At 49.9% G+C, this 13,015-nt stretch overlaps 2 protein-coding genes across 5 annotated transcripts in view; both read right to left on the reverse strand.

Moving 5' to 3' along the window:
• Carm1 (coactivator associated arginine methyltransferase 1) overlaps positions 1-13,015 on the reverse strand; it is a 42,376-nt gene that overhangs the window by 15,636 nt on the left and 13,725 nt on the right. For 2 of the 4 annotated variants that reach the window (XM_020167697.2, XM_020167696.2), the window contains exon 2: positions 3,167-3,292. In XM_020167697.2, the coding sequence (XP_020023286.1) occupies positions 3,167-3,292 (126 nt within the window). Of the gene's footprint in view, positions 1-1,020; positions 1,268-3,166; positions 3,293-13,015 lie in introns of those variants that run through there. The other 2 variants (XM_074054071.1, XM_074054070.1) reach the window with 2 other exon arrangements.
• The window catches only part of C14H19orf38 (chromosome 14 C19orf38 homolog), a 41,528-nt gene continuing 31,684 nt past the window's right edge, over positions 3,172-13,015 (reverse strand). Inside the window, exon 9 of the mRNA XM_020167708.2 lies at positions 3,172-3,292. The gene's annotated coding sequence lies outside the window, so the exon portion shown is untranslated. The remainder of the gene's footprint in view (positions 3,293-13,015) is intronic.

Consider the following 13,015-nt stretch of genomic DNA (forward strand, 5'->3'; position numbering starts at 1 on the left):
TCTCAGGTGGCCCACCTGACTTTTTTCTTTTTTTTTGGTGGTACTGGGGCTGAGGCACTGAGTTCAATTCCCAGTGCTGCCAAAAAAAAAAAAAAAGGCAGTTTTATAAGTGCTGTTTTACTTGACATAATTTAGTGGTCATCATTCTGAGTTAGTAAATAACTTTTGTGTATAAATAAGTTCATTGTGAAAGGCCACATAACTTTGCATGCTGGGGCAGGGTGGTGGTGGGTTCCCTGACGTTTTCTCAGCATCTGGACACTTGAGGTGGCCCTCCTGTCCACTTCCACACAGATACCACCATCCCATTCTGGGTCTACATGGGAGTGCTAGAGGTTTGATGCCCAGATCAGTGGCCTGTACCCTTCACAGCTCTGCCACGCTGGTCTTTGTGAGGAAGTGTCCAGGACTGTTCCCACTTGATACCACCCTGCAGGACAGGGAACCCTGACATGTCCTCATGTGGGTCACCAAGTGGCAGTCTTGGCTGCCTTTTTCCTTTTCTTCTAAATGTGAACATTGTTTGCGGAGAAAAGTCACCAAGTCACACAGTTTTGAGGTAGAAAAGTCAGATGGAGCCAGGCATCCTAGCAACTCAGGAGGCAGAGATCAGGAGGATTGTGGTTTGACACCAGCCCAGGCAAACAGTTTGTGAGACCTTATCTTGAAAAGTAGTAGAGCACCTGCTCAGCAAGCATAAGGCCCTGAGTTCAAATCCAACACTAAAAAAAAAAAAACAAAAACAAAAAACCCACACAAACAAAAATGTTCAAAAGAACTTTAAAATATAAGCAATCATAGAGTAGGAAAAAAACTAGAAGGGACTGGGGTTGTGGTTCAGTAATAGAACATTTGCCTGGCACACAAGGTCCTGGCTTTCAATCCCCAGAACAGCAAAAACAAAACCAAACCCAAAAAAGATTTTTTAATAACACTGTTAATGGCTATATCTGGAAGTTGGCTGGTGTCAAACTCACAACCCTCCTGCCTTAGCCTCCCAAGTGACATATGCTACCACACCTGGCTTGCTAGCAGTCACTGACATCCCTTGACTTGCAGCAGCATGGCTAGTCTCTGTTTCTATGGTCCCAATGTGCATGTCTGTTCCTGTATCCAAATCACCCTCTGAAAAAAAATTTTTTAAGAGATAGTAACTCATGATCCTACTGCCTCAAACTCCCCAGTGCTGGGAGATTACAGACGTGTACTACCATATCCGACAACTCTTTCATTAAACAAAGAATACAGCCAGATGCTGGTGGCTTATGCCTGTAATCCTAGCTATTTGGGAGGTTGAGATGGGGAAGATCACAGTAGGGTTTGAGGCCAGCCTCAGCAAATAGTTCCTGAGAATCCATCTTCAAAATAACCACAGGAAAATGGACTGGCAGTGTGGCTCAAGGGGTAGAGTAGCTGCTTTGTAAGCAGGAAGAAGCCCTGAGTTCAAACCCCAATTCCACCAAAAAAAAAAAAAAAAAAAATGGCACTGAATGCCGGTGGCTCTCATCTGTAATCCTAGCTACTCAGCTGGCAGAGATCAGGAGGATCATGGCTCGAAGCCAGCCAGACCCTACCTTGAAAACACCCATCACAAAAAAAGGGCTGGTGGAGTTCAAACCCCAGTACCACAAAAAAAAAAAAAAAAAAAAAAAAAAAAAAGGCAATAGATTACAGTAGTTCCCTGCAGAACACATTCTAAGATGTGCCTCAGATGCCTGAAACTTGTAGACTTGTAAATCCTGTTTTTTTCCCTCTACATACATACTTTTGGTAAAGTTTACCTCCTCCCATGAATATGTACAACTACTTTGCCAATGAAAAACAAAAAATACATTTTTAAAAAACTTTATGAAAGGGGGGACTTACTGCACACCTGTAATCCTAGCTAACTGGGAGGCAGAGGATCACAGTTTGAGGTGTCTAGGCAAACAGTTCTGAGTCACCCATCTCAACCAATATAAAAGCTGGGCATGGTGGCACACACCTGTCATCCCAGCTACCAGAAAAGTGTAAATAAGAGGATCAAGGTCCACGCCTGACCTAAGCATAAATGTGAGCCTCTATTTAAGTGCTAGCAACCTCAGACCCTGATTCAAACCCCAGTACCACAAAAAGAAAAAAAAAAAAAAAAAATTCAGGTGTGGGTTGTATACATTTGTAATCTCAGCACTGAGGAGCCTGAGGTAGGAAGATAAGGAATTCCAGGCCAAACTGGACTACGTAAGTAAGACCCTCTCTCAAAAAAAAAAAAAAAAAAAAAAGGAAAGAAAGAAATAGATGCAGGGCACCTCTGACAGGGATGTGACTCCCCACCCTGGTCTTTTGCATCACCTTCCCCCCACTGCTGCTGTGCAGGAGACCAAGTGGCCCACAGGATCATCTTTAGGCTGAAACAGTGAGGTGCCCCAGGGGAAGCAGGCAGGCAGCCTCAGCTCCTGTCCCAATCACCAGGTTCACTTCTGCTCTCATTCATCAGGATCTGTCCCAGGATCTTCACAGGGTCTCAGGCCTGGCCACCAGCACTCCCAATCATGCGCTCACCAGGCCCTAGAAGCCCTCTTCAGGGATCTTGTGTGTTTTCTCAAACCCCAGAAAGGTTGGCTTACAGACTTCCAGTGGTTTCTCTCAGTAGCCAGAACAAAGCCCCTGCCTGCCTCTAGAATCTTGTCTCACTTCCTCCCCTTCAATCCAGCCACAGTGTGCTCTGGGCTGGCTACCATCAGGAAGGCAGTCAGGACAGGCCTCTTGGGGGAATGGACATAAAAGAACCAGTGCAAGCAGATCACAGCAGAACATTTGCTCTGATCAGCAAAAAGGTCTTTCTGAGAACATGTTTCCACATGGGACTATCATTTTTTTCTTCTTTTCTTTCTTTTTTATTTTTTGAGATGGGGTCTTGTTATGTTGCTAGCCTCAAACTCCTGGGCTCAAGTGATGACCATCTCAGCCTCCTGAGTCCCTGGGCTGGAGCTATGACTTTTTTTTTTCTTTTTGAGACAGGGTCTGGCTATGCAGCCCAGGCTGGTCTTGAACTCAGCAATCCTCCTCTCTCAGCCTCCCCAGAAGCTGCGCCTAGGGGCGCGCACCATTGCATCCAGCCAGGGCTGTGATTCTTGACACTTGCAGGGCTCTGGGACCCCACCTGCCCACCACACCTGACACATACCGTTGGGTGTGGCAAACTGAATGAGGACACTGTTGCAGCCCAGGGTGACAATGAAGGACTGCCTGCCCACACGGCTGCACTCTGTCTCTCGGGACACGGAGCACTTGAACACACACACATCTTCATCTGCAAGACAAAGGAAGAAATCAGGCATGAGTGGTGGCACCTGGTGGATGCTTTTGTTTGAGCCTGTGTCCCCACAATCTTTCCCTCTGCTCCATGACACCCCCACATTCTTTTGGGGAGCCACAGAATCACTCTGGAAGTGCTGCTGGGCCCTGCCTACCCAGCCCACTCTGAAGACTTGGTAGGGGATGATCAAGGATCAGGGACAGAGGTTGAGTACTCAGGAAGCTAAGTGTCCAGTAGGAGAGGAGGAGGAAGGGTCGACAGGAGAACGTCCTAGATGACCTAGTCCAGCTAAGGTGGAAGGGCACTCATTCAAACCCTTCTGGGTCACACAGGTGGAGCACAGCCTTCAAAGAGCAAAAGAACAACCTACAGAATGAGAATGAGAATTTACACATTATGTATAAGGACCCAGTATCCAGAGAACATACATAACTCTTTTAACTCAATAAAAAGATAAGCAACCCAATTCAAAATGAGACTACTCTCCAAAGAAGATACACAAGTGGCCAAAAAGAACATGAAAAGATGCTCAAACCCAGCCAGGACAAAAGTTTGCAAAACCCAATCTCAAAAACAAGCTGAGCATGGTAGATCACAGCCATAATTCCAGCTACTCCAGAGTGGATGTAGAAGGATGGAGGTCTGAGACCAATCTAGGCAAAATCTTGAGACCGTATCTGAAAACCAAACTGAAAGCAAAAGGACTGGGGTGTGGCTCACATGATAGAACTACATATGATTAGAAGAACCACATGCACAAGGCCCTGAGTTCAATCCCCAGTACAAAAAATAAATCCCAGAATGCTCAATATCCTGTCATTGGGGAAATTCAAATCAAATCCACTACAATATACCATTTCATACCCACTAGGCAGACCATAATTTAAAACCAAAAAAAAAAAAGTGGGAAAACAGGAGAAGAGAGATAACAAGTAGTTGGCGAAGATGTGGAGAAATCAGACCATACACTGCACTAGTGGGACTGTAATGCAACCACTGTAGAAAACACCATGGCCGTTCTTCAAAAAGTTCAACATAGAGCTGGTGCAGGTGGCTCACGCTTGTAATCCCAGCCACTTGAGATCAGGAGGATCATAGTTCTAGGCCAGATGAGCAAATAGTTCAAGAGACCCCATCTGCAAAATAACTAGAGCAAAATGGACTGGAGGTGTGGCTCAAGCGGTAGAGCACCTGGTTTGCAAGCATAAATCCCTGAGTTCAAACCTCAGTCCCACCAAACAAAACAAAATGAAACAAAACAAAAAAAATACAAAATAGGATTATCATTTAACAGAGCAACTCCACTCTAGGTATGTCCCCAAAGGAACTGTAAGCAGGTATTCAAAGACAGACTTGTGTGCAAATATTCACAGCAGAGAGCCAGCATGATGGCATGTGTCTACACTGTCAAATTCTCAGGCTGAGGTGGGAAGAAGGCTGAAGCCCAGAAGTTTGAGACCAGCCTGGGCAACACAGCAAGACACCATCTCAAAAAAAAAAAAAAAAAAAGCACAACCATATTATTCACAATTACCAAGGCCCCAGATGCACATCAACTGATGAATAGCTAAACAAATATGGCATACATGAAACAGACCACTGGTCAACCATGGGAAGGAATAAAGTCTTGATACCTGTGATGCAACCTGGATGAATGTCAGAAGCCTCCACTCACATGCAACATTCACAAGAGGTAAATCCATGTCAGAAAGCACACTTGCTTTCTGGAGAAGGTGAGAGAGAAGGCAGGAATGGGAAGTGAGTGCTTAGTGGTATATGCTTTCCTTTTGGGGTGATGACAGTGTTTTGGAGCTAGATAAAGGTCACAGTTACACAACACTGAAGATGATAAATGCCACCAAATTTTACATTTTAAAAGGTTATGGTACGGAGTAGATCAAGTGATAGAGCACCTGCCTAGCAAATGTTTGAAGCCCTGAAATCAAGCCTCAGGTTATGGGAATTTCATGTCAATAGAAAAACGAAAACCATTCCCAATCATGAGTCTGACCACAGGGCCTAAGTGTCTTCATTGGGCTCCACTGTGGTGCAGTGAGACTTGAGAAGGACCAGTCCTTGGAGTGAGCCAGGCTCTCTACACCAGAAGCCCTGCCAGACTCCCTCCAGACCCAGGAGACCAGTGCTGCTCTCCTGGAACAGGGTAGGAGGAAGCTCTGGACCTCTGGCAGGAGGGAAGAGTGGGAGGGTACTGGTTGGCCACCAGCTTAAACTCATGGACCCACGGCAACCATAGGGAACCCCAGACAAGGGGTTTAGAGATCTAGCTCTAAGTAAGTCCCAGGAAGGGACCCTGGCATAATGCCTGTGCCCACGCCCTCCTGGGGCAGGAGATAAAGGTGATCTGCCTCTGCTGGCCATGCCTGGACAACAGCAAGCAGACCCAGGGAGGGCCTGTTTACAAGGCAGGCAGCCTGGCAACCTAGACAGTTGCTCCAGGCATCCCTTTGCAACCTGGCGCCAGCCAGGCGACCACAGCACCTGTGGCTGAGAGACACTAGGCTGCAGCCAACAGTAGGGGCTGGGCCCCGGTCAGGGAAGCCTGGGCTGAGGGTGAGGACTTTTGCTTCCCCACAGGGGCAGCAGCCATAGCTGGTGAAGCCAGAATTTGATGACAGTCACAGATAGATTCCAAGCTAGTCCCTGGCACATAGAAGACACCAGGGAGTATGTGACAACCCCACAAAAACCAACCAACAAACTGCACCATGTTCCTCCCTGCTTTTTCAAATTCTTCCTGTGGGGACTGGAGTGTGGCTCAGTGGAACAGTGCTTGCCTGACATGTTCGTGGCCCAGGGCCCGCCCCCAGCACCACAAAAATCACCAAAGCAAACGACAACAAAAGCTTTCCTTTGGGAAACATTGAGCTCTCACACCAGCCATTAGGTGTGTGATCCAAACCCCTCCACTTACCCAGACTCTTACCCCCACAGCCCTTTCCTCGCTGCCATACTCCATTCTTTAACCCCAAATGCCAAGGCTCCAGGCTTTTACACATGCTGCCCACCTTCTCCTCACCAACATGGGCCCTGGGGACAACTGCACACCTGTGCAGGCTCAGGCACTGGTCCAGAAGCACCTGTAGTCAGGTGAAGCCACCCTGGTTGCCTCCAGGGTAAGAGTATCCTGGGAGGTGGCTGTTCCTCTGTGGGGCATGGAACCGGTGGTGGACCTAAGGGGCTACCAGGGCCTTGGCCCTGCAGGCCAGGAAACCCTTGGTAGACTCCAAGCTGGCAACTGGCCCTCATGTTCTCTATTCAGTCACCAGTGAGGGATCCACAGGAGGAGCAGGATCTTAAGGGCCCAAAGACTAAGACATGCCTGTGTATGGCCACCAAAAACCAATCCAGAACTCTCCATGGTTGCCAGTGGACCAGTGTATGGGGGGCTGTGTGCACAGGGCTCAGAGAGGTTGGGAAGGGGACAGGAGAGGATACAACAGGACAACAGAAGGGGAAACTATAAAGAGGGTTCTTGGGCAGGAGGCTGTGCTGTGCAGTCAATGGAGGTCGGGACTAAGCTGTGACTCCTTTCTCCTGTGGCTTTTCTTTTCCAGGGAGGGCCCTCCCCCACCCTCCCCACCCTCTATCACCACCATTCTAGACAGGATCTCAAGCAGGGAACAAAAGGAAGCCAAGCAGACTGAGAAGCATAAAGGATGCAGGAGCAGACTGCCTACCTGCCACACTCCTACGGTCCGTCCTGCTCAAGCTCTGGGGCCAAAGAGCAAGGGCTGGAATGGCTCCACAGGGTGAGCCGCACTCAAGTGGATCCTCAATGGGTACGAAAACTACCACACCCTCAAGACAGCCTGTCTTGCTCCCCAGGTAGCAGGCTCCCCATCTATCTGGGTCACAAATGCCCAATTGCTGCCATGAGCAAGGCCTTTGAGCCTGTTCACATCTTGCTGAGGCTGGATGTCACACATGAATAAGTGACAGTACTTTGTAGAGGCCAAGCTCTGTTCTAGAACTTTACATGTGCCTTCATTTCCTCCTCCTTCACCCATTGCTCAGAGAGATTAAGGTCATATAGTGAGAGAGAGGCTGAGGCAACTGGCTCCAGGGTCACTGCTCCTAACTAGTGTGTCCTTGCATTTCTTCTGTGCATCCTGCAGCAGGGTTTCAGCCTTCTTTGAATAGGACCAGACAGCAAATATTTTCACCTTTGCAGGGAATGTAGCTCAGTGGTAGAGCACTTGCCTAGCATATACAAAGCCCTGGGCTCCGTCCCTAGTATTACCAAAACAAAGGGGAAGAAAAAACCCTGCAAAAAATATTTTTGGTCTTGTAGGAAGGATGGTCTCTGCTACAATGACTTGATTTTGCTTTGTGGTAGACGATAAACAAACCAGTATGCAAGGCTGTCTACCAGTAAAACTGTGTTTACAAATCCAGGCCGGGGGCCAGGTGTGGCCTACAGGGCTGCTGTGTCTGGAAGTATAGGTGCACAGGCTGGGTGCTAGGCCCCTTTCCTCCTACTTCAGTTGCTCATTGGACACTGGGTAATGGGAACATAGGTTCCCCATCCAGAATGGGCAGGTGGCAGAGAGACAAGGATGTTTAGGTGAGGGGCTCATGGGCACTATCAGAGCCTAGAGGCGCAACTGACCCAGCCTGGGCAGAAGACAGGAAACAAACCCTCAGGGGAAATGAGGGAGCCTGCAGAGGGCTGGCTGGTGGGGAGTCTGCCGTCAGGCTTCCTTGCAGGCCAGGGCAGGGCAGGCTGATGAGCAGAGCTGCTAAGGAGAGTCAGCTAGGCAAACCAGTGGCTCCAGAATGTAGACGTTCCCACATACATGGGAAGCACTGGGAGGACCCAGGACCTAAGATATGCAGGAAGTGGAGGGGCTATAGCTGCCAGGACAGGCAGGTGTCCTGCTCCTATAGGGGCAGGAGATGAGGTGGGTTCTTTAGGTCAGGAAAGTGAGCTGCTGCTCCCCACCTGCTATGGAATTAGCCCTCACACATTCTTTCCTTGCTGGTAGCCCTGTGGAATCCAGAGCAGCAGGACCTGAGGCACAGGGGGTTCGTTGGTACTAGGTTTAGAGAAAACCCACAGCAGGTGTGGATGGCAGGAGCCCTGGCAGCCCTATCTGCAGTCACTCTGGGCCTGCCCTAGCCCCAGATGAATTCAAAGGAACAGGGAGACCTTGTCTCTGGGGACTCTAACCAGATGCTCCCAGGGGACCATGCCAAGCCCCAGTCATCTCTCAGTGCACCCAACATTTCTCACAGTGTCTCATACTCACAGCCCATCTGCTAGGCTCTCTCCTCTGCTTACCACTCTTCCCAATGGGCACAGTGGTGTGTGTCTATATAATCCCAGCTACTTGGGAGGCTGAGGCAGAAGATCACTTGAACCCATGAGTTTGAGACCAGCCTAGCCAACATAGTGAAACCCTTTCTCAAAAACAAACTGCAACATAAACACAGCTTTCCATAGTTACCCCCAGATAGCAGCTTATGTCAAACTATGCTGACCTTCGCTATTCCCACATCCCTGTACCACAGGCAGAAGTCTTCTTTGGCCCATGTGATTCTGGATTGAACACCCTCCTCCTTCCTCTGGCTCCTTGTCATCCCCCTCATCCATGCAGGTCCTCCAGTATTTCCTAGAGAAGCTCCTGGTACAATGCCTGCCTTGCTTGATTTGTAACCACCCAATAGGGCACACTCTACGATAAGTATCTAACATGTGGGGGCACTTGAGGAATTACCCCGGGCAGAACAGGCTGCACGGTATGGGAGTTCAGGAGCCTAGGTCCAAATGCCAGTCTGCCCCTGCCTGAACCCTCGAGTGTGGCCTTAGCTGGAGAAGTTACTCCACCTCCTGGAAGTGACTGGGCAGCTCACAGTCATGCTCTCTGCTGTTGCTGTCCTTCTTCCCTTCCTCTTGCTTCTAGAAAGCAATGGACAAACACGGGGTACGGTGCCTCAGGCTGGGCAGGCCTGAGTCAGAGGGAACAGGCAGCTGGGGAGCTTAACCCTGCAGTTAAGCTCTTTACTCCTGTAGAAACTTACATCCGCATGCAACCACAACAAGGAGGTAGAGGGCAAGACTGAAGGCAGCCACCAGCTTAAGGGGACAAGGTTACATCTTAAGTCCTTGCCTTTCCAGCAGAAAACTCTCACTTCCACCAAATGGAGGAATAATTAAAGCTATCTATCTATCTCAGCAGACATGGTAAGGCAGGGGATGTAGGAACATTCCTCTAAATGTTAGGTCTTCTATTAGATCATCTCCTACTGTCAAATAAAAGCCGGCTGGTCACCTTCCAGAGGAAACACTCACAGTGAAAGAGAAGAGCTGGGTGAAAGGAGAGTGAGAATCCCACCCGCCAGCTGCAGGTGAGAGAAATTCAGGTGGCTACTCAGCCGCAGCCAGCTCCATGCCAATCCCAGGGCCAGGGGCTCAGTGCAGAGCAGAGCAGAACAGAACAAAACACAGGGTGGGCCTGCTTCTCTTGCTGAAAGCCAGCTCAGTGGTGGGAGACAGGCAGCTCCCCACACACTGTCGGGGAAACAGGTGGGCAGGTGCTGGTAGTAAGCCTGGAGGGAAGGAAGACAGGGACTGATGACAGAGGAGGGTGTGATTCACATTACAGACAGACTCAGGAAGACACACACTGGAGCCAGGTACCCCCCCCCATCCCTGCCTATGATGACTGTTTCCAAACCAGTGGGTACCAAAAGCTTCCCAAGAGTCCTCTCTGTCCTGAGTGGCTTGGCATCCCTGTGGCCAGGAGACAGAAGAGATCACCCCCAGGGGTCATGTAGCAGAGAAGACCAAGAAGGTAGGGGTTAAAAGGATGAGCTTCACCTTGGGCCTCAGTGTCCTCATCTGCTCACTGTGATACTGACAACCCGAGGGCTGGGATGACCTAACCCACATGGAGAGCCTGACAGCCAGCCAGTGCACAATCTGCCATCCCAGAGCCACACTAGGTCAGACCCAGTGGATTCTGATCCTGCCTCCGCACTGGCCTACACCCAACCTCAAGAGTCCCAGCTGGAAAATGGACATAAGATGAGGAATCTGATGACAGAGGTAGTAGTAATTGCAGTAAGTGCTTAATAAACATAAATGTTCATTTTCACTGTCACCAGGGACAGATCAATGCTGTCTCCAAGAAGAATCCCAGCCCAGGAACCCTAGCTCTGCTGGCCTCTGTCTCTCCCTGTAACCTAAGCCAGACCCTCTGGTGCTGCCCAGAGCAGCTGCTGCTACACTCTGCCTGCCCTGGGGTATTTGAAGACCATGAGGTCAGCCAGGCTGGCCTGGCTCCTCTGCGTGAATCTGAGCCCCTCCCCTCAGGCATTCAAGAGCTGGGAACCCCTTAGCTCAGGCTGATGGGGCAGTGTCCCTGGCACACTATAGCACCAAGTATGAACAACACTTCCAAGGGCAAGTAATCCCAAAATCCTCTTGTGGGCTTATCCTGTAAGGCTCAACCTGAAAATGTTTATGAAATAAACCTTAGATACAATTCAAATATAGCCAAAGTGGTGGGAATTTAAATACCCGTTGAATGAATGAATGAATGAATGAACGAACAGATGGAGGAAGGGATCATGCCGCCAATTTAAAGAAACAGATGCTGATCTACAGACCCTGCTGCATTAAAATGACCAAGTCATATGCACCACTGAGATACAAATGAGAGCAGGCAGCGAAAGGGAGGAGGAGCTGGTCTAGAAGCACAGTCAAAGAACTTTATGGGCGGCTTCTGGGAAGGGCACACTTTTCAGCCCGCCACCCCCTCACACTCATTGTTTAAAGCTGCACAACTCAAGCACAGAGAGATTTATGCATGTGTGCCTGCATGTGCCTGCAAAACCCAAGGGAAGGTCGTGGCAGTGGGAAGGGAAGAGCAGACGGCTTTTCATGTCACACCCTCCTCAGTGGGCTCAATTTCTACCCTGTACGTGGAAGATAAGCAGACACACCAACTGCCACATTTGACATGGAGGACTTGCCACCTCCCAAGGTGGATGGGCCTGATTGTGAACCCTGTCGGTGGGGAAGGTGGTGGGCAGAGCCTCTGGCCTCTGCTGTGACCCAGCTGGAGGAGAAAGGGTTGCCAGTGCCTCCCAGAGCAAGCCTGCACCTACCCTGCTGTCCCTAGAGGGATGGAGGTGGGGCAGAGGGCTGGGCCAGGTCAGGTTGCCCCAGGGCAGCCTGGCTCCAGCCTGTATTCCCAGCAGCTGTCACCTGGGAAAGTCCTCCTCCCCTGCCAGAAAGGCCAAAGGCCAGGTACAAACACCAAACCTAGCATTGGGGCCAGTGAGACCCAGGCTTGAGTCAGACCCAAGTTCCTTGCCTCCCTAAGCCTCAGCTTTATCATCTAGAAAACAAAACCCATTGCCCAGCGTGTTGCCATGAGAATGGGCACACCCTGTGCCCACGGCACACAGCAGGGTGATGTTGGCACTAAACACACCAGTCTCAGCCCCCACTGTGCCAAGGCAGAAAGAGAGGGAGTCTTGGAGAGAATTGTGGACATAAGGCTATGGTGGACCTAGTCCAGGCCTCTGGCCCTGTCTCCCAGGTGGCTACCCCCAGACCTAGCCCACCTGGGAGTCCCTCAGGGTCCACCCACCCTCACAGCCAGAGAACTGCCACCTGCCATATGGCAGACAGAAACTGGTTTCACACACGGCTTGGCATCTCTTAATTTTGTTTGTTTGTTTGTTTGTGGTGCTGAGGAAGAAACCCTGCTAGGCAAGTGTTCTACCACTGAGTTGCACCTCAGTCCCTTGTTCTTCATTTTCTACTTCAAAGGTAACAGCCTAGGTTTTCAGGTTGACACTAGTGTTGGTGTAGGGTTACAAAAGGGTAAGGTTACCCCAGGAGGCAGGTTTGACAGAGAGCGAAAGCCCTTGGTTCTCTCTGCCACATTTTATTTCTTAAACTGAGGGTGGGAACTGCAGGGTGTTTGGCATATTAGCCTTTAATAGGTTCACAATATTTTCTAGTAACAAACAGCCACCTCTGACAGCCCCAAAGGCCTAAATTGGGGTTCACAATTGGCAAATCATGGGCAACTGACAAAGTCAAAACGTTAAGTCTACTTTAGGAGAGCCCTCAAGAATATGGGTTTCCAGGAGTCCAAAAGCAATCCTGAAATCAGCAAGTGACAGATAAGGACAAGAAGTGGCTACCTGGTAACACTGATGTCTTCCTCTCAGGTTCCCTATTGGCATTTTCAGAAAGTCAGGCCTCCATGGCCCACTGTGGGTCTGGTGTCAGGAAGGGGCTGCAAGTGGCACCTGGAGAAAGGCCAGGCCACCTCTAGGGTGACCATGGGCTGGAGAAAGGCCCCTGCACCGAGGATTTCCAAACCTCATCCCACAGTAAGTCGGGACATAAGAGGCTGGGGGTGCTCAGTGAGGCACTCCCCTTGAAGGGCTGGCTGGTTCACAGGAGGGCTGAAGGCTGGTCTGGAGGCCTAAAGGAGAGTCTAATTGTGGGGTGTGTGGAAGGGCAACACCAAGAACAGAAGGACAAGACAAAGGGCTCAGCTTTTCTGAAAAGAACACTTGGGGCAATTACATGCAAATGTCTCCCCATCCATGCTAATTACCTGCTGCCAGGCCTGGCTTTGTGGCTACAAAAGGGACAGCAGATGTGCCCTGGGGTTCTGCAGCCGGGACATGGTGCTTAGTGGATAATTGGAGAAAGGGGGGCAAGGCAGG

This window comes from Castor canadensis, chromosome 14 (genome assembly GCF_047511655.1).
Source record: "Castor canadensis chromosome 14, mCasCan1.hap1v2, whole genome shotgun sequence".
Lineage (NCBI taxonomy): Eukaryota > Metazoa > Chordata > Mammalia > Rodentia > Castoridae > Castor > Castor canadensis.